At 34.2% G+C, this 19615-nt stretch overlaps 1 protein-coding gene across 6 annotated transcripts in view; it reads right to left on the reverse strand.

Moving 5' to 3' along the window:
- Positions 1 to 19615, reverse strand: part of MEF2C (myocyte enhancer factor 2C) — a 146634-nt gene that overhangs the window by 66947 nt on the left and 60072 nt on the right. For all 6 annotated transcript variants that reach the window (XM_011377843.1, XM_011377837.1, XM_011377853.2 and 3 more), the window contains exon 3: positions 5912 to 6115. In XM_011377843.1, coding sequence (XP_011376145.1) covers positions 5912 to 6115 — 204 coding nt within the window. The remainder of the gene's footprint in view (positions 1 to 5911; positions 6116 to 19615) is intronic.

Here is a 19615-nt window from a genome sequence, read left to right on the forward strand (position 1 = left end):
AAAATACCTACCATCTTTCCATTCTCAAGCTTCATATTTAAAAAAACAGGCACACGTAACCTAGCTCACGTGGTTAGTGCTCCCTGTCAGCCTGAATGACTTGCAAAGGTTTTCTGACCAGGCAATAAGTTTACTGATTGACTCCATGGTTATTGGTTTTAGAGGTAAAATGTGCTTTTAATTTTATGGGGAGCATTTAGTTCTAAACTGGTGTCTCTCAAAGCGAACATTTATGCTCTGAATTCTAAAATCTTAGGGCTACATAGTTCTTCACCTTTGAAATGCACTCCTCAAATTTTATATTGAAGAATTAATTTTGGCATTATTTTAAAAATACAATTTGTTTAAATGCCTCCCTTTTCACATTTCAACCTAGACCAATGTGGTCCCATAGCACAGATCTAGATTATTTTATTTTTTTGAATTCTTTTGATAAAATTTATCAAATTTTAATGAACTGTTTCATTGGAGCTATACAGACATTTTTCATACTTTAAATGAGCAATATTTTTCTATATGACAAAGACTTGGATTTTTCCTGTTATAATTGTCTACCCCTGTTTATTTATTCTACAAATATATTCTGAGGGCCTAACACTCTCTAGACTTCACATTTAGCCCTGGAGATACGATGGTAAACAAAATACACACAGATACATACTCCTTTCCTTCTAAGAGTTTAAAATCCAGTAAGAAACAGGCAATTGGATAACAGCTGTAATAGTGCTTTGATGGGGAAAACTGCACAGACGATGAATGTAGTATAGGAAAAGATCTAACACAAATTACGGGGCATTTCAAGGATGGCTATCTAAAAGTATTAATTGGGACCTGATTTGAATGAACGATAAAGAAAAGCCAAGAAAGGCCTAGTAAGGAATGTTGAGGACAAAACAAATAGTGTTTGGAGAAGTCGAGGAATATAAACATGTTTGGGTGGCTTGTGGATAGGATGGGAGTGGTGGGAAGGGGTTGATAGAGGGAATAGCAAAAGATGAGGCTGGAGAGGAAGAGAAATACAGGGACAAGATCATGCATGGACTTGTGAACAATCTTAAGGACCAAGAGTCCTTGGGGGGCCTTGTTCATGTTTATCTCCAGGCATTCCACAGCACATAGCACATGTAGGAATTCAGCCGATCTTTGTTCAGTGAATGTGTGAAACAATGAAAATTCAAAAAACGATCAAATAAGTGAAAGTGCTTTTTCTTTCTAAGAAAAGTATCTGTGTGTAATATTCATCCACAGGGCATAAATAAGAATAATTTTATATATTTATATTTTTACAAGTATAAATTTTAAACCTATTTAATTGGAGTAGATATAATGAAAGCTCAAGTTAAATAGATACAAATTCATATTTTACATCTAATCTCAAATTTCATAATATAGAATTTATAAAGAAGCCTCATTCCAGTATTTGCAGTATTTGCTTTTCAGCAAAAATTACACTAATGAATTTTTACCAAACTATGTCAAGGTAGTTAGCTTACTGATAACCTTCAGTAGCATGGTGAAACAATAAAGTTTAAAACCTATTTTAAGGCCTTTCCAGTCTCAATTCAGTCCTTAAATATTACTGTGGAAGAAAACATTTTGCTAAAACAACTGTTCTTCAAAGTCATTAAATTCAAATAGGATTCAGGTGACGGAAAATAAAATTTCATGTAAATATCATTTCTTTCTTTCCCTTCTATCCCCCACACTCTTCCTATACATTCTTGAATTAAAAAAAAAAAAAAAATCCAGTAATCCTCTACTGAGACAGATGTGAATCGAAGGTTTCCTCTGCAGAAGTCACAGCCGTCTTTTTGACTTCCTGGGAACAGCAAAAGACCTTGTGTTTTTCTCCCTTTCCACATTTAGTCACTCAAGCACTGGCCCAGAGTGGATGAGCAGCTCAACAGAATCTGAGTCACAGAGGGGCAAGAGGTTTCCTTCTGGCCAGGTGCCAAGTAATGCTCCCCTGTGGGTTTGGTGGTTAGAAAATATGAGCTAGGTATGGAGCTAACCTGTTTGGGACTTCTGTGACTCCAAGGATCACTTGGAATGATCTGGTGATCAACTACCTGTTTGAATAAAAGTTTTGATAAATTGTTTAGCTTATTTCTTCCTTTCAGCAGCTTGTACTTCATTAATGAGGTTATTGCTCCTTTGCTTTCCAATTGTTCCTAAACTGATTTTTATGTATGTTTTACATCCTTAACAAGAATGCCTGTCTTTTGTTGGTGCTTGCTGAATCGTCACTAGAAGCGTGTTCTGTGGGACCTGTGTTCTTTAGGTCATCTCGAAGTGCTTGACACCATGCCTTCCAGGACTAGAGCCCAACATCAATTTGGGAGGGTCGGAAGGCAGCTTAGAGAAACAGGAGTGGAGCTAGACAGTTGGAAGCCAGGAAGGAGGCAGAGTTCCTTAATACCATCAGAATCCCTACTGAGTGTCAACAGCCTCATAAACGAGCATTTTAGATAAATATCCTGTATAAAACAGACTTTCTTCAAAGTAAATGCATTTAATACAATAACCATTTTTTTTAAACCAATGGATTAAAAATTTAACACATTCACTAAATTTGGCATATTTATATATTGTATCTAAACAGATATTCATGCTGCATTATAATATAACAATAATAAAAACTCTCTCAGTCTGTTAAGTCTTTCTAAGGCTTTGTGCCATTGTAACAGTAGTGCTAATTATCAAGCAAAAGACATGATAATTGCACAGAGCTTTTTTTTGCTAAAAGAAGGAATCTTTTTCAACACCCACGCACTGTACAATTTCCTATGACCCTGTAACACTACTCTGGTACAGCCCAGAAATTTATATTTCAGTCTAAATGCTGGGAATCATATTATTTCCCTCTCCTCGCCGATCTTTTTTTTCTTGTAAGTAAACTGTTTCCAGAGGGTTAAGGGAGAGGGGTAATGGTCCAAACGGGAAATATAAAACTAATGACCCTTCATGAAACATATTATGCTACTCATTAAACTTACTCAGTTAAATGTATTCCATTAAATTAAAATAAATAGGATTTTAAATTTTACCCAAGAGTAGTAAACTATGTTAACTTTCAACTTCATGTTAGATCCAGTCTAGGAACAGATTCCTCAAGTGCCTGATGTATCACAAGTTCTTTAGCCTCCAACACAATTTATGTCTTAAGTGCTGCAGAAGTTTGCAAATTTAGTGTGTATAAAATTCATCAGGAAACTTATCATAAATGCAGATTCCCACTCAGATGCCCTCTTCTCTACCAAGAATCTCAAGCATACCAGTTTCAATGAATCGCACTTAGAAAAAGACTCCATGTGGAGGTGATGTAAATTTTATAGAGCTTAGGGGATATCCCACTTTATTTCTTTCTCCATCATCTCTGTTACTGCTAAAGTGTGGAAAAGGCAAGTAGGTGAAGAATGTGTGATTCAGGTAGTTGAGCAGGGCAGACTCAAAATGTGTTAGACTTACAACTTGTTATTTTCTTTCCATTTTTTAAATTGAAGAAACGATTTAAATTTTTTTCCCCACGTACCTCCCCCCTTCCCTCCACCCTCTGGTAACCGCTAGTCCATTGTCCATGTCCATGAGTCTCTGTTTGTCCTGTTCATTAGTTGCTTTTAGGTTTATATCTCACATGTAAATGATATCATGTGATTTTCAACTTTTTCTGTCTGGCTTATTTCGCTTAGTATGATTATTTCAAGGTCCATCCATGTTGTTGCAAATGGCAGTATTTCATCTCTTCTTATGGACAACATGTTATTTTCATCCAAAGAATCAAGCCATGGAATCTTTAAATTTGGCCTAGGGGGTCCTTAACGTCTTTTTGAGAGCTTTACTTCATTGATGTTAAATGCAAGATAATAAAGCTGCTGCTTTATTCCCTTTCAAAAGGATCCCTTTTCAAGGAATTATGTTGTAGACTTTCAAATTCAACACCTTCATTTTCAAGTTGCAAAAACTTCAGCCAAAGAAGTAGCTAACTTATCACATTGTAAGACTGTGCAAGACAAAGGTTCAAATGCAAGCCCTCTGACTTCCAACCCAGCGTTCTTCTCGTTGCCCATAAACAAGTCTGGCTCAGACACCCATGTGTCCAAAAATATTGAAGTTTTTACAGTATGTGAAGTTTTAAGTTGCCTTTAAGTCACATAGGATATTGTCACGTGAACCCCTCAGAAGATGAATTTTCTAGATTTTAAACTCCTTTAAGAAAGCAGATTTTAAAAGTCAACAAATTTTCAACTAGTTTAATATGATTCTACTGTATTTCACATCATGTTAAGGACTGGGGCAGTTCGGGTCTAATGATGAATTCCGACTCGAATTCTTTCGTTACCCTGAAATATTGGTCGCAATGTTTTTGGTAATGAGATGGAATTTTGAGTGTAAATTGTTTTGTGATTGGAACTTATGTTAAATGTGTATGAACACGCGCAGACAGACAGACACACACACACACACACGAAAGCAACTATGAGATTTGACAATCAACTAATGTTGTTCACATTCATGTTTCTTTATATATTTTCACATTTATATGTCTATATGAATAAAATACTATCTGAAATACATTGTAGGTAAGTTTTATAAATAATCTTAAATTTCAAGATCAAGGCAAGTACACAGTTAAAATCATAGTTAATGAAAAACTAAAATTAAATGAATAATGCAAATCTGAAAGTATTTTAAACACGTACCACATTAGGTTTAGTTATTATTCACTTTTGTTTCTCTGAAATTATTTGCTTGGCCTTATGAGGTAAAGAATTTAAAAAACTTATAAAACTGATCAGCATAATACTTTAAAAAATATTCCAAAAAAAAGCAAGAAATGAGAATTAGTTTTAGACAATTATAACAGGTAAAGGGAAGATGGGTATGAGAGGCAGATTAATTTGATCAGGATTAGTACTAGATTTTTTTTCATAATATGGAACCAGTCTAAGCAACGGCAAGAATGACTTATAATCTGACAAACTGACTCGATTATATACTTTTGAAACATTTATCAATTTTCTTTTAATTCTGGGAAAGCAGTCACAATCTATGATATCATGGATAGGTGGGAAAAGTAGACAGATGGGGACAGTCCTCACTATGTCTCCTCCTTTTTGTGTTGGTACTCATTGATAATGAAGGGCAATAACATTAAAATAGGGTCCATGCAAGAAGCATTTAAAATTGTATGACAATGTTATTTATGCTAAAAAATCTAAAACATTTTTGAGTTTTAATCTGATGCTTATTTATTTTTGGAACAATAAAATAATGTTTTAAATCTGACTTTGATAAAACACTGAGCTAACATTTAGAAATTCATTTTTATCAGATTTCTGATTCTATGTATATTAACAGTTTTCATTGCTATATGAAATTATATAATTTGGAGGAAAAATATCTCTAGCAGAATAATTGTCTTTACTCTTTCAGCAAGACTGCATTAGGAAAAATGAATTAGAAAGAGACATAAAGTAAAAAACTGCACTGAGCTCATTTTTAAATTTTTTTTTTCTTTGATTATGCTGAGAAACTAGTGTATACTTAAATTATGAGAAGTCATCTAAAATGTGGGTGGGCTGTCCACTGGCCACAGTTCCCAATTCTGGTGTTCTGACATAGCAGTGGACAATGATGACTCATGAAGGATGTGGCCAATAATGTAATAATGATACTGGTGCCTGATTTCTAGCAAGGACCCAATTTCCATTGTCCCTATCATCATGTCATTCTAACTTACATTTTGAGGGGAGAGAGAAAAGGTGGGGATGGAGTATTAGTTGGGGTACACCTATGGAAGTACGGACATCTTAGGAGAAGGAAGGTTGTGCTTGTGTCTTTGGGGGGAAGGAGATCCAAACAACCCTTGGCTGCGCTAGTTTGGGGTCACCAACCACGCATGCGCTCTCACCTCCACGATGTCTGAGTTCGTCCGGCTCTCGTGTGGCTCATTGTACTCCGTGTATTTAAGCAGCACCTTGTCCATGTCAGTGCTGGCGTACTGGAACAGCTTGTTGGTGCTGTTGAAGATGATCAGCGCGATCTCACAGTCACATAGCACGCTCAGCTCATACGCCTTCTTCATCAACCCAAATTTCCTCTTCGTAAATGTCACCTGAGAAAAAAGCAGGCAGGTTTTTTAAAGAAAAAAAAAAAATCATGCCTTTTTTTCCTAACAGAACTTTTTTCTTTTCTAAACCAAAAAGGGTGCTGTTGTCAGAACCCTTGAACACTAACACATTTGGAAAGAAAGCAAATAAATCTAAAACTAATTTCTGCTCAGAATTTGAAAACGTGTGATTTCTACCTTGTTGCTGAATGTGAAACTGTAAATGCCAGATTTAATGTAAGGTATTTTAATAATAAGATGACCAGAGTATTGTTCATGTTTCTTTGAACAATGTAAAATTTAAAAAAAATTAATTTCCACATGGTTAACATCTTTCCATTATAATTAAGTTTAAAGTTTATTTTTTTGACCACTTGAAAACTGGCCATGGCATGAACATAGCATTTTAGATCTGCATACCAAAATTCTTAAAATTGTTTAGTCTCATGTCATTTAATTGAAAACACTTGAAGAGATACAACTGAATATACTTTCAGACAGTGTTGTATTCTGTTTTCTAGAAATCCAGGGAGGAATTGGGAAGTATTTTAGTCATAATACCGTTAGGGTTTTGGTTTCGTTCTTCTGTGTATCTTTCTTCCTCTCCCAGTCTAGAAACTATACTGTTATCTTTGCCTTTTCCTTCTTTTAATCTAATCTATTACCAAGTCCCATAATTCCTTCCCTCAGAATGTTTCTCAGGTTCACACTTTCTTGTCTGTTTCTCAGGCGGCTCTATCGTTCACACGTCCTTATCAGCTTCCTGTCCTAGATGATCTTGTCTAGAATAATTCCCTCCTCAATTTGTCCCAAACTTCAAAATCTCACTCTTTGCACTGCCTTCCTCCTGATGAGCCCTCTATAACAGTTCTCTTTCTCTGGCTCCAAAGACTTCCTACCTGACAATGCTACCAAATACAAATATATATTTCACGATCCTCAATTTCAGTGTTCTCTTGATTAAACTCCATTCTGCCCACCCCAAAGCATAAAAATTCTTAATTACAAGCTCTTTTAAGGTCCAGTGTTTCCTAGCAGGTCTTGTTTAGAATATAATTTCCATAAAACACTCCTTAATAGAAAAAGTTCAATGGCCCAATACATTTGGGAAATGAGGCACATTGGGATATTAAAGGCTGAGAAACCCTTTAAACTTTGTTTAACCCATTACCCAAATCTACTGTTTACAGACATTTTTTTCTTTGCTTATTTATTTATTTCGAGGAGCACTTACTATCATTCTTCAGAACTAAGTTTTTGAGGCATGTACTCTGGGAAATTATGATTAACTGGATTTAGTTTTTTTTTTTTTTTTTAAAGGGGATTGGTATTTAATTTTTTTTCTCACCTGTAAATCTAACCCATCTAGCAGAGGTCAGTTCAGATTTAGCTACTACTTATTCGTGTGTATTTCCTCAATCTAGATTCTCATCCTTTCTCTTTCTCTTCATTTCTAGACACCCAATGGATGTCCTTCAGTCCTAAGTCTATCTCTGAATGTCCTAGTAACCTTAACTTCCTCCCCGCTCAAGGTCAAACTCATATCTTCACCCTCAAACCTGCTCTCCCTCCCTCCTGGATTCCCTATCTCACTATAAACTCAGTCACCCAAACTAGAGACCTCGGAGTAAACTTTGAATGCTCTTGCCCTACACACCTAAATAAATGTGTTCATGGAAACTGTGGACTAGCAGGCAGACAACCTGGCCTATCGGTCTCTTCATTCCTCCACACTTTCACTACTACTTATTGTTTTTCCTACCACCTTTTATTTTTCCTTAATAGCACTTGCTATATTTTATAATTTATATGTTTTTGCATGATCATTTGTTTAATGTCTGTCTCTTTCACTACAGTGCATGTTCCATGAGGGCATGTACCATTTTTATTTTGCTCACTGCTGTACCCTCAGTGACTAGAATAGCAGACACAAATAGACACGTGGTCAAGATTTCTACAAAAAACGAAATAGGAAAAACTACATGTGAAGTTTTTAGAAATATCAAATTGATATATGTTATATAAAATTATGATAGCTTTTTCCATGAATTTTTTTTAGCAACTCATAAATGAAACTTTAAAATGAAACTTTAAAACTTTAAATCTATGTTTAATAATGCATATATGGTTTCACCACATTTGTATTAAAGGCAGTATGGTAGATTCAGAGGACTCTGGATTTGAAAGCCGAATCTGCTATTCCCTAGTCATGAGAAATTCGCTTAACTGCTTTGAGTTTGATTTTTCTCTGAGTTTGATTTTTCATCTGTAAAATGGAAAAAGTACCTACTCTTACGATTGCTGTAAGGATTATATAAAATAACGTATGTACAGTATCAAGCCTTCTGCTTAAAGTGAAAGCTGAATACATTTTAGTTCACATTTCTTTCGAGATGACTTATATAAAAGATGAACTTACAAAACATATCTGTCTTGGTGGCTTGAAGAATCTACTGATTAAGGCTGTTTGAGAATCTTACTATTCCTGATAGAAAGATAAAGCTGAACTATGAATTCCCACTGATCATTTTTGGAAAACACAGCATTTAGGTATTTACCGACCACATAGCTAGTCGCTATCTACTAGGATATGTTATTTATGTTTGATCTTGGACAATTTTTCATTTTAATAACTGCCAGTGTCTTGCCTTCTATTTTATGTTTGTTGATTGTCTCACTAAAGTGCTTCTTATAAAATATAGCTAGTGTTTCATTTTCATATCTGATTATCATACTAGTTTAGAAAATGTTTTATTCTGGTTCATTCAGATGATTCCTAATCAGTATTAAGAATGAGCTAAATAAAGACTATCATTTTGGAATGGATAAAGACACAATCATTAATTATATAGATTTATACAAAATGTGTTTTAATTTTTCTTTTAAATGCAATTCAGTTATGCGAATATACTTGTACATTGCTATTTTGTTTAGTGAAATAGGCTACAGAGTAGGTTCAATATAGAAGACACTGACCCCAAATACTTTCATATATCTAAAACCACTTTAAATCAGACTTTCATGACCACAAACTGTAGGTAGAATGTCTCAATACAGTATGGTTTCTGTTATACTCAAACCTCAGAATTTAGTACGTTACAACACTTACCATCAAAGTACATTTCAGCACAGAAATATCATTAAAGCCACTATTTGTGTTTACTCTTAGGTACTCCTCAACTTTTGTGTAACCAAATAGGCTGCTGGATAATGCATACTTATTTAATAATACCTGTCAAAAAAGTCAGTGCATATAGCTTCTTTTCATTAAAACTGCAAAGTGAAATGATGATGACTATATTAAAGCATTTAAGAAAATATCTTCAAAATCTACTCTTAATTGCTCTAAATTTAATTCTGCTCTATGTTCATATTCTTCATAGCATACTCGAAATGCATTTTATAAAGCTTTTCCTCATTGTTCATAGTTAGATAAAATTGTTTTTAAGCATTAAGCTTTCTAAAGAGACCTGGGATATTACTCTTCGTTTAAAATGTGCCACTCAATGACAGATTGCAATTCTGAGCTTTTATACTTAAATATAATAATGTATTGTAATGATTACATTTTTCATAACGTGACGACAGTTTGTAATGGGGATAAGTCCATTTCTATTTCAGTAACATATTTTGAACCTTAGGTGAGAGAGAAAACTGTTTTTATGGTAGTTAGGCAAAGAGATGCTCTTTTCCAGGGTTTATATCAATCCAGGTGCACTGAGAGAAGAATAAAGTCAGTATTATTTTAATGAGTACTAGAACTTGAAATTTAGTTTTCAGAATTAAAGAGACAATATGTAATACATGCATGGAAAGCAAACTGACTGTATAAATACTGACCATTTTATGTCTTTTCTTTACCTCTTGAAACAGCCCTAAATGTAGTGATGATGTTGTACTAAGATATTTTAGTATTAAGTTTTATAGTTTAAATCTTAGCATAAGGGCAGGCATCACACATCTGATATTGATTACTCTAGAATTTACTAGGTATGAATTAGGAATTGAAATTAGAATTTGAAATTGAGAATGGCACATTCATTAAATATGGCTCCATATAACTCAGTTATAAAGAAATTAGGAAAATCTATTCACAGAAACATAAAATAATTCAAGCAATTTTTACTGAGCATTTTCTACGTGCCAAACCTTATGAGAGGTAATATCGAGCATTCTCTATGTGCTAGGTGCTGGGGCTTCCACTACATATATATCTCCGTTGTTCATGTCTCTTTCTGAGGGCCAGAGAAAAAATAGTCATTTAATTCATTAATGTTTAAAAGGAATTTTCTTTATTTAAAACAAAATGCATTACTTGGCTAATAGTGTTATATTTTCAGTCACATGTAAATAATCTGAAATTGTATTTTTATCTAGAGTTGAGTGATTTCAGTTTTAATTTTCTGACCAACTTTTCTCTAGACTACGCTAGGAAAGTAACAGTAGATGTTAACCCAATCAAGATGAATATGAAATGAAACCTACCATTTTGGTCATCTCTTATCCTGTACTCAGTGAAAGCTGATTGTGGTATTATGTCCCTTCCCCTTTCCATCTGGCCACTGGCAGGCTAGCATCATGCTGCAAGTCTTAGTTTAAATGCGAGCTTCTTCTATTAAGCTTTCATTGTCACATTCAGATAAAACTCATTTCTCCCTCATCGCTGTCTTCCTGAACGTTTTACAAACCTTTATTAGGAGACTTATTCTAATACTACGGAGTTGGTTATTTATGAATTTGCTTCTCCTGCTGGCTTTTGTGTTCCCTGAAGACCCCACTTCTGGCCTCACACAGACTCTAACCAGTGGGCACTCAACAAATATTTGCTGAAGGTATGGATTATGGAATGTACATATTCTCTTTTTAAGTCTGAATGTCTCGATATAATTTTATGCTAAAAGTAGATATATTTTACTTGTCTTCATGACAATCTCTAAAAAATAAGAGACTTTGTACATATATGTTTTACTAAAAAGTTCAACATGTTAGTGACAGGAATCTTGAGAGAAAGAAATTAAACCACCTTGGAATCTGCAATAGAGAAGCCAGATAATGTCTGCGGAGAAATATATATGTACATATGTTCCAGACTTCAAGAAAAAATAATTCAAAAAGTTCAGAGAAAAACCTTTATTCCTTTCCTAGATGATTCATCATGAAGGATGGAAAAGTGTGAAGATAAAATTTAATTTTACTATCACAAGATACAGAGATGAAGTGGGGAGGATCTAAGAGTTCTGGATGACTGCATTCATTAAGCAAAAATTTATTGAACTGTCTAATGAGTTCAGATTTTCAAAGAACATGTGTTTGGCAAAGTATTTGATGAAATCCTCATCACACTATTACAGATTTGAGACTAGCTGGTAGTAATTTAGATTATTTAAACATGAATCAACTGATCAGTGTTAAGTTTAAAGAACATCTCTAGTAAAGGGCCACAGAGTTCAGTAACTTTCCTGTCTCAAGCAACATTTTTATTGTTGGTTAAGGTGAAAATGTAGATGGCATGGTTATCATGCCTGATTGTAACATAAATCTGGGTTATAACCCAAAGAGGGTAGAGGCTCTATCTATAGCTCTTTTATAGACTAGAAAGCTGGGTCACAAACAACAAGATGAAACACAGATAATTTTAGTCTTCGTTTGCATTTTAAAAAAACAATTACATAAGCTCAAGTTGGAGGAAAATTAACGTGATAGCTGCTTTTGGGGAAAGGATCTAAAGTTATAGTGTTCCAATGTGGGAATTAATTATCTTAATGATTTTTTTTTTTTTTTTTTTGTTAGTCAGCATTAACTAATCTTTGGTATTGTAGTCAGTTCTGGGAATTACATTTTAAGAAGACACTGATAAAATTAGAGAGACTATAGGATGGCAAACAGGTTGATGTAGGAGCTGAGAATTATTTTGTATGAGAAATCACTAAGGGAATCTGGAATGTTTAACCCAGAAGAATAGAGTTAAAGTGAAATGCCAAATACTTTCCAAGGTCTGAGGACTTGGGGCCACGTGAAGAGGTAGATGACTTACTCTGGGTTTTGTTCGTTTGTTTGTTTTTTAGGTTTATTCTGTTTTGTTCTATGGAGCAGAATTAGAAAGTACTCTTGAAAGTCATAAAGAGGTTCAAAATAGGGGAAAACCTAGTGATGAGAACTATTTGTGAGTGGACCAAGTCTCATAAAAGAATTCATTTCTGAACATGTTCAAGTAAAGCTGCAGATTGAGTATGGTGTAGTAGGTGTTTCTGAATTAAGTAGGAACCTGAACTAGAAATCTTTAAAATATTTATTCCAGATTTCAGATGTTTAGAATCTATGCCTAAGTAGCATGGACTTTTGCATCAGGGGGTAAATTAGAGTAATGATAATACGGTTCAAAACAGGAATCTATTTCTACAATTTCATTCTACTATAAAATATCTTATGTTTTGGTAATTCAACCTCATCCATATATTATCATATCACCTCTAATTTCCATATTCCGAGAAATAAACAAGGTCACTTTCTTTTGGTAGTTAGAAGAGATGGACTTCTAAGGGAAATCCCACTTCCATCAAAGGACTGTAATGAATTTGAGGAGACAATATACATTGTGTACAGTACTGAAAATGCACAGAAAAAAATTGTCCAGATAGATAAAATAGGAAAATAGAAAATTCACATTTCTAAATTATTTTAAAAGAGGCAGTATATATGCATCATCACTAGGGCGGTGTGGTATAGAAGCAAAAACATGGGAATTAAAAATCAAGTCTGAGTTCTGACATTTTTGAGCCATGTGCCCTTGGGTAAACTGTTTAACTTACCTGAACTCCAGTTCCTCACCTGTAAAATGGAGATACTAATAGGCATCTTATAGAATTGTTATGAGACTTAAAACTAAGGCACATGATACTAATATAAATTACTTGTTAACAATGCAACACTATACAAGGTAGGCAGTATTTTTTCCTCTGATGTGTCAGGCTCAGTCACTTCTTGTTACATACTGTAAAAGATTGCTCTCCTAGGACCCACTAATTTGTATTACCATTATTATGTCTAGATGAGAGTTTCTCTCTCAAGTAGACATTGAGCTTTCCTTGAAAACCCAAAACATCTCCTATCTGATCTTGTAACCTGAAGTCCCAGAAAAATACTGGCTAAATAGTTGTTGAATGAGTAAATGGATACATGCATAGAGGAATTGTGTACTTTTTGCAATCCAAAATTAATGGTTACAAATAAATTTCTATGTATGCTCAAACTATGCTAATAGGAAATTTGTCACTGAGAGAGGAAAATTTCACAGTTTCTTTTTCTTTTTGGTCATATTAACTTACGGTAAAAACATACATTTGATAAAACTGAATAAGAGAAAAATTGGACTGGGTCAAATTTTGTGTGGGGGTTTGTTGGTAAAACTGGAACATAATCATATTTCTTATCATTGTTTTTCGATAGGAGTATTAACTGTATTTAGTTCATTTTTTCTAAGAAGTTCAAAGACTTTATAATAAGTTATCTCACTACATTTGACAGTATCTCTTTGAAGTTATTATTTGTCACAATTTATCATCCCCACTTCTCAGATGATATTGTAAACAGACATGAATTGCTTTATCTAAGGTCACAAAACTAGTCTCTGGATAAACTAAAAACAGATCCTTTTTTCACAGAAAATTCATCTTTCTTTCCCCAGTGTTCCTTCCCTCTTTTGGAAAACTCTGCATTTCAAAGATAAAATTCAGCACAGCATGGACCCAGCCAATGTTCACTGAGCAGTGTACAGGTCCATTAAGAACTGTCACCAGTTCTGATGAGTACAAGCAGAGTAGTACATAACATATTAATTAATGTAAGGATAGTTTTCTAGGTTAAGTGAAAAAAATAGTTCTAATAATACTACAATTGAAAAGAAGTTGGTTTCTGGGTTCTGACAATAAACCAAGGCTCTTTTTATGTGGACGCTGCAGCCAATGTTGTCTCAGACCTCCAGCCATTCCCACTACAGCTGGTGAGAACCACATGCACACACTAGTGGACATGCACTAGTTCTATATTTATGGATGTTTATTTAAATTTCACACAATGAGAAGCATTTTGGTTGGTAGCAAATACGGGTCTGTTTACAGCCAGAATAAAAAAAGGTAGGTCTCTGATTTACACAAAGGCAATGTAAATAACAAGTTCTAAAAACAGAGGACAAGTCCTGTATCATTTCCTACAGGGTAGGGAAATTAGTTTGACTACTGTGTAATGGAAAGGACATTTAATAATGAGCCTCCACACCACACGCATGCCTCTGTCCACCCTTTTAATGCTAGCTCTATTCATAAAGTCACCTCAGAAGAACCTTCCTGCCATATTAACTGTGGGAGTCCTTGCACCTTACAGGAAAGGGTCCTGAATAAATGAAAGCAAAAGACCTCTGGAAACAGCAAACACTCACATCTATGCAAATAACTGAGGCTTAACTCTAAATGACTTCAGATGCATTACTAAAGGAAGCAGCAGTAATTTTACCCATGAGTCCCCAATACTTCTTTCTACCAATTAGAATACTTTTGCCCAATTTTAATTCAACTGCTCAATGAGTCTCCTCAATGAGTGGTGACCTGTTTACTCATTTCTTAAACTCATAAACTAATATTAGTTTCTGTGTTTTAGAATCTACTTGGGATTATTAATATACTCGCCTAATTTTACTTTTCAAGTTTTGAGGTTTTATTATTATTATTATTATTATCTAAGTAGAGTCATGATTCATATAACCCTCATCCTATAAAAATATTTTAGATCCACTCTTCCTCACCCCAGTCTCGATAATCTGTTTCCTCCCAGTTAAGGAAACGGAGTGACTAATGAGTGACAAGATGGACAGCTCACAGACACAATGCACTCTCTAATCCAGAGCCACTAGGTCTTCCTATGTGTTTAAAGGGTTAGGGATGGAGTCAAGAGTCTGCAACGCCAATCTCTAATTGAAAAAAGGGGAAATGCCCTCTTAAATGCTCCTTTTCTTCCTCCGGCTTGTTCCTGACAGTAAGTAATGGTACAACTGTTCTAAAGTATTCCTCTTCAATTTTATTTTGTTTAATTCAGTCTGTCATTAGAAAGGCTTGCGAGCTTTCGGCTTGATGATTACTCTCGGTGGGAGGAAGTAATGCCACTGCAGACTTGTGTTCTAGACAAGCGCTCCTTTATACAATGATGGGGCCTGCCATCGTAAATGAAAGGCTCTTTAAAGAGCAGTGAGGGACTCTTTTAAGCAGACTGCTACCATGTGCTTGTAACCCTCCAGCATAACTTGTGAGGATGAGACAGCAGTGTGTTCTGCTGCAAAGAGGACTATTGTCCTTGTTAGCCTCAAGCAAATTGAGCCCTGTTTTGCTGCAATGCAGTGAGATTTCCAAAGGGGTTTCAAGCAGTGGCTCCTAAAATTCTGAACACGATGAAAAGATTAAAATAGGGGCTCAGAGTGTGGAATTTAGAACTCTACCAACCCCTCACCCTAAGTCAACACCCCAAACCCCAAAATAAAACCTAAAATCTTGAGCACCGTATGTTATTTGAGAAAAGTAATAAATGATAGGTTAGATTACAATGAAATAATTGAAGGCATATTAATAAACTTGAGTGTTTATTACCAAACTCACAGAATCTGGGTTTTAAAACTTGTGATAGCAGATTTCTAATATATTTATCTACTTAAAAAGCAAAGGAAGAAAGGTGATCTACAATTATTAAACTTATCAAAATTTAAAAGACTTTATCGTGGTCCATTTTTAAGTCTAAGAATGTTTTGGATTTTAAAAAGAGAAGACTATAACATGATACGTTTTTAATTTTTTATATATGCTGTTCATGTCTGCTTGGTTTGTTAAAGGGCTCATTTACATTCTAAATCCAATCTGTAGACACAGTCATAAAATAAATACCTCTGTTCCTCTATACCTCATATATATAAAATACATAATTTAAATCTGAGAAGAATAAAATAAACCAGATTAATTTTGGGGGGGCAAAAACATGTTTACTAGTTTAACAAAGCCAAAATGTACCTAAGGTAAAGGTCAAAGACTACTTCATTCCCTGCTGAGCAAATGCTCAGGAAGCACATTTGTCTACGTTTCCTGTCATAACAGGAAGAGTGTAACTTCTTCCTTTCCACAATGGCTTCAGGTTTACCTCCTAACTCCAATATTTTCTCCCTGAGGGCCCTCCAAATCAATCCTTGCAAGACAGAAGGCAGGAGGCTGTCTCTGTTGTAGTTTCCAAACAGTTACATTTGGTGAAATGTTATTTAAATGGTAGTGATTTCTTAAGTTAAACTGTTCCAACTTAAAATTAAAAGTCAAATTTCCAAACATTTACAGTATTTCTATTAATGGTCTAACATATTAAAGAAATGCAAATACATATTTCATATTATGGAATTTCATTTAGTTCAATTTAATCATGTAAGTTTTTAAAACCAAAGCCATTATTCAGGAGGGCAGGGTATTCCAAATTGTCTTCAATAAGAGTATGATGGCATATAAACTTTTAAAATACTTTCACCATAATTTTTGAAAGCGCTCATTTTAAACAAATAAATTACAATGTTAAAGTAAGTCTAGACTGCAAAGGACATGGTTTTTGAAACAATTAGCAACATGTTCTTTAATCTACAGTTTGGAAGAAATCTTTTGGTTTATGTGGTCTATATATAATGTTAATATTTTTAGTGTCGATTTCTCAGTAATACAATGTCACACAGAGTTTGGCATTTGCAAAGCAAAAGGTGAATTGCAGCAAACAAGATGTGTGCATGCGTTCACAGAAATGGAAGGTGCCACTCGAAGTCAACTTAGCACACAACATGATTGAAATACAATAAACACAAACACTGGAATTTTTCTAAACTACAGCTTTAAATGGAAATTATACGAGATACGCAAATTAGACTGAAACATCAAAAAGTCTTAAAGCCCTCCAGTTTGCATGGAGCTTATTTCTTAAATCCAGTGAGAGAATTCTAGAGGAGGCAGTTATCCTTTTCCTTGTGAAAACTTTGACCTTCCTTGGATTTTCTACAAAGGAAAGCTGAGTGAATTTGATAGCAATTGAGACAACACCTTTCTGGCAATAAAGGAACAGACTCATACTAGCTGACATAAACATAAAATGTTCCACACCCATAAGATGTATATTAAGTGTGTGATGGACTTCACTATGATTCAACTATATAGTGGGGAGACCATTTGTGAATTATTTTCAAATAGCTTGGAATAGAATAGAAATGAATGGTCTGATGTCATAGCTGTTAAACATACACCTGAGCATTCTGGCTACTGTTTCCCTTGATTTTGAAATTCACAAAAGTACACTCTTTCCTTTCTGGTTTTCTTTTTCAGCCTTTTCAACCACCAGCAATTCTAACTTTCTGAACAAAACTTTCCCCTTGGTGACTTTAAGGTTAATGAATGAATGGTTTAGCTTATATGCATGGAGACCCTTTAAGTGGGCATCCACAGGATGCATCAATATACCCTATAATTCAACTCTGAGATGTATTACTATGTCCTAAAACATTACTATGATACACATTAATTTCATTTATATGAGTTTAATAAAAATTTTAATACAAGTTTAAGGGAGGCAGTCAGCTGTTAAGAAACGATACTGAGGGAAAAGGCATAAGAATCTTTATTATGAGCTATTCGCAGGTTTATTTTGGATTTAGAGCGAAAAATCAATATTTTTGCACTGATTGAATTTTTTATTCATTTACTTTGAAACAAGGTTCCAGATATTCACTGACTGACATGGGTAATTCTTCTATAGTATTTAAATTATAATTTCCTCTCAAATAATATATACTTGTTTGCTGTGCATACAAGCAACTGACAAGGCTGGAAGTTCTGTTTGTAAAGATGACACAAGAAAAGAGTGTGACTGGATTACTCTGTTCTTTAACTCGTGGTTCAGAATTCATCGCAAAGTTATTTTCTTAAAGCAATTCATTTGTATTTCTAAATTATCCAGTTCCTCACATTTAAAGAGTGAATCTACTTCAATTTAACAAATTTTATATTAGGTTAGTTGGTTGTACCTCTGAAGTTTAGAGTTGTAATTAGCCTTTTTATTTACTGATATTTTGATATCACCTTGAAGGAATATTATAGTAAAAATTCCACTGAAATTTTAGCTAAAATTCTAAGAACCTGAAATAGTAAAAAGCAGGAAAAAGTAAGGAGTAAAATTTGTTTCTTTGTAAAAGAGGAAATCAATATATCTCAAGAGAAAAAGTTAAAAAATTTAACAGCTATGTACTCTGAATTCTTTTTAGTCTTAAGGGGATTCTGCTGTTCTATTAAGAGGAGAATGTTGCTAATTGTCTTTAATTTGTGCTCTAGTTATTGCACTGATAATTACATGAAATTTTGTTTGCTGGCAAAAACTATTCGTATGCCAGATCTGATGGAAGAAAAGAACTTAAGACATTTAAAAATCTTTTATCCTTAAGGTTACTACATTAGACCCTTACTATGTTATTTGACAAACATTTTTCCCTTATAGTTATTAAAATATTTAAATGTCTTTTCATAAGAAGTCACACAAATAAATTTGGGTTTACCTCTCCTATCCTTTCAAAGTTGGAAAACTGAAAAATTTAAATACAAGCATACAAATAAACAGGTTAAGATTAAGCATGCCTAATTTTTATGTTTTTCTTCTTGATACAACAGATATAAGAGATTTCTAGGTATATTGTTTGTAAAAAGAGTCAGACAAAGACAAAAATCATTTAAAAATCTGGCTGTTTGGAACATAGCAAAAACTGGTACCATATGAAGGAAGGTGAGATTAGTGCCTAACTGATGAAGGTACCTAATGGATAAAAACAAAAACTGCAGATGGAGAGGTTGAAATTGTAGTATTAGAATAAGCTGGAAGTGATAAAAATGATCAGTAATTTCAAATAATTTGGTCGGTAACATACATTTGAAAATAAATCCCATAAGCATAGAACTTAGGGAAGTACTTTTCCCCATTCCTTTTGCAAGCCCTGCCCTGAAAATGTTCTGTGTGATTTTTCTTTCTGTCCACCAGTCATCCTCTGCCATAAACTGGTTCCTGCTCTGAAATGACTCTCTCACCCCTCGTTAGCTTCGAAAGTCTCCATTGTGCTTCTGCTCTACTCTGTTCCACTTTCCTCCCATCTCCCTGATACCCTTTTAAGGTAAAACCCTCTTGAAATGAAGGTTCAGGTACCATTCTTTAAGCGTGGGACAAGGCACAGGAGTTGTTTTGATGGAAATCATATTAACTATAATAGCTAATGGTTCAAAGAACATGATTTTTAATAGGAATAGCTTAATGGGTAAATTTATTGAGCACTAATTGTATGTTAGTTACTTTATGTTTATCCCCTAATTTAATTATCTCAATGACCTAATAAGGCGGGTGCTATTTTTAATCCTCACTCTACTGATGAGGCTCAAAGAGATTAAGTCACTTGTTGGAGGGTCATACAGC

The sequence above is a fragment of the Pteropus vampyrus genome, unplaced genomic scaffold (assembly GCF_000151845.1).
Source record: "Pteropus vampyrus isolate Shadow unplaced genomic scaffold, Pvam_2.0 Scaffold11, whole genome shotgun sequence".
Classification (NCBI taxonomy): domain Eukaryota; kingdom Metazoa; phylum Chordata; class Mammalia; order Chiroptera; family Pteropodidae; genus Pteropus; species Pteropus vampyrus.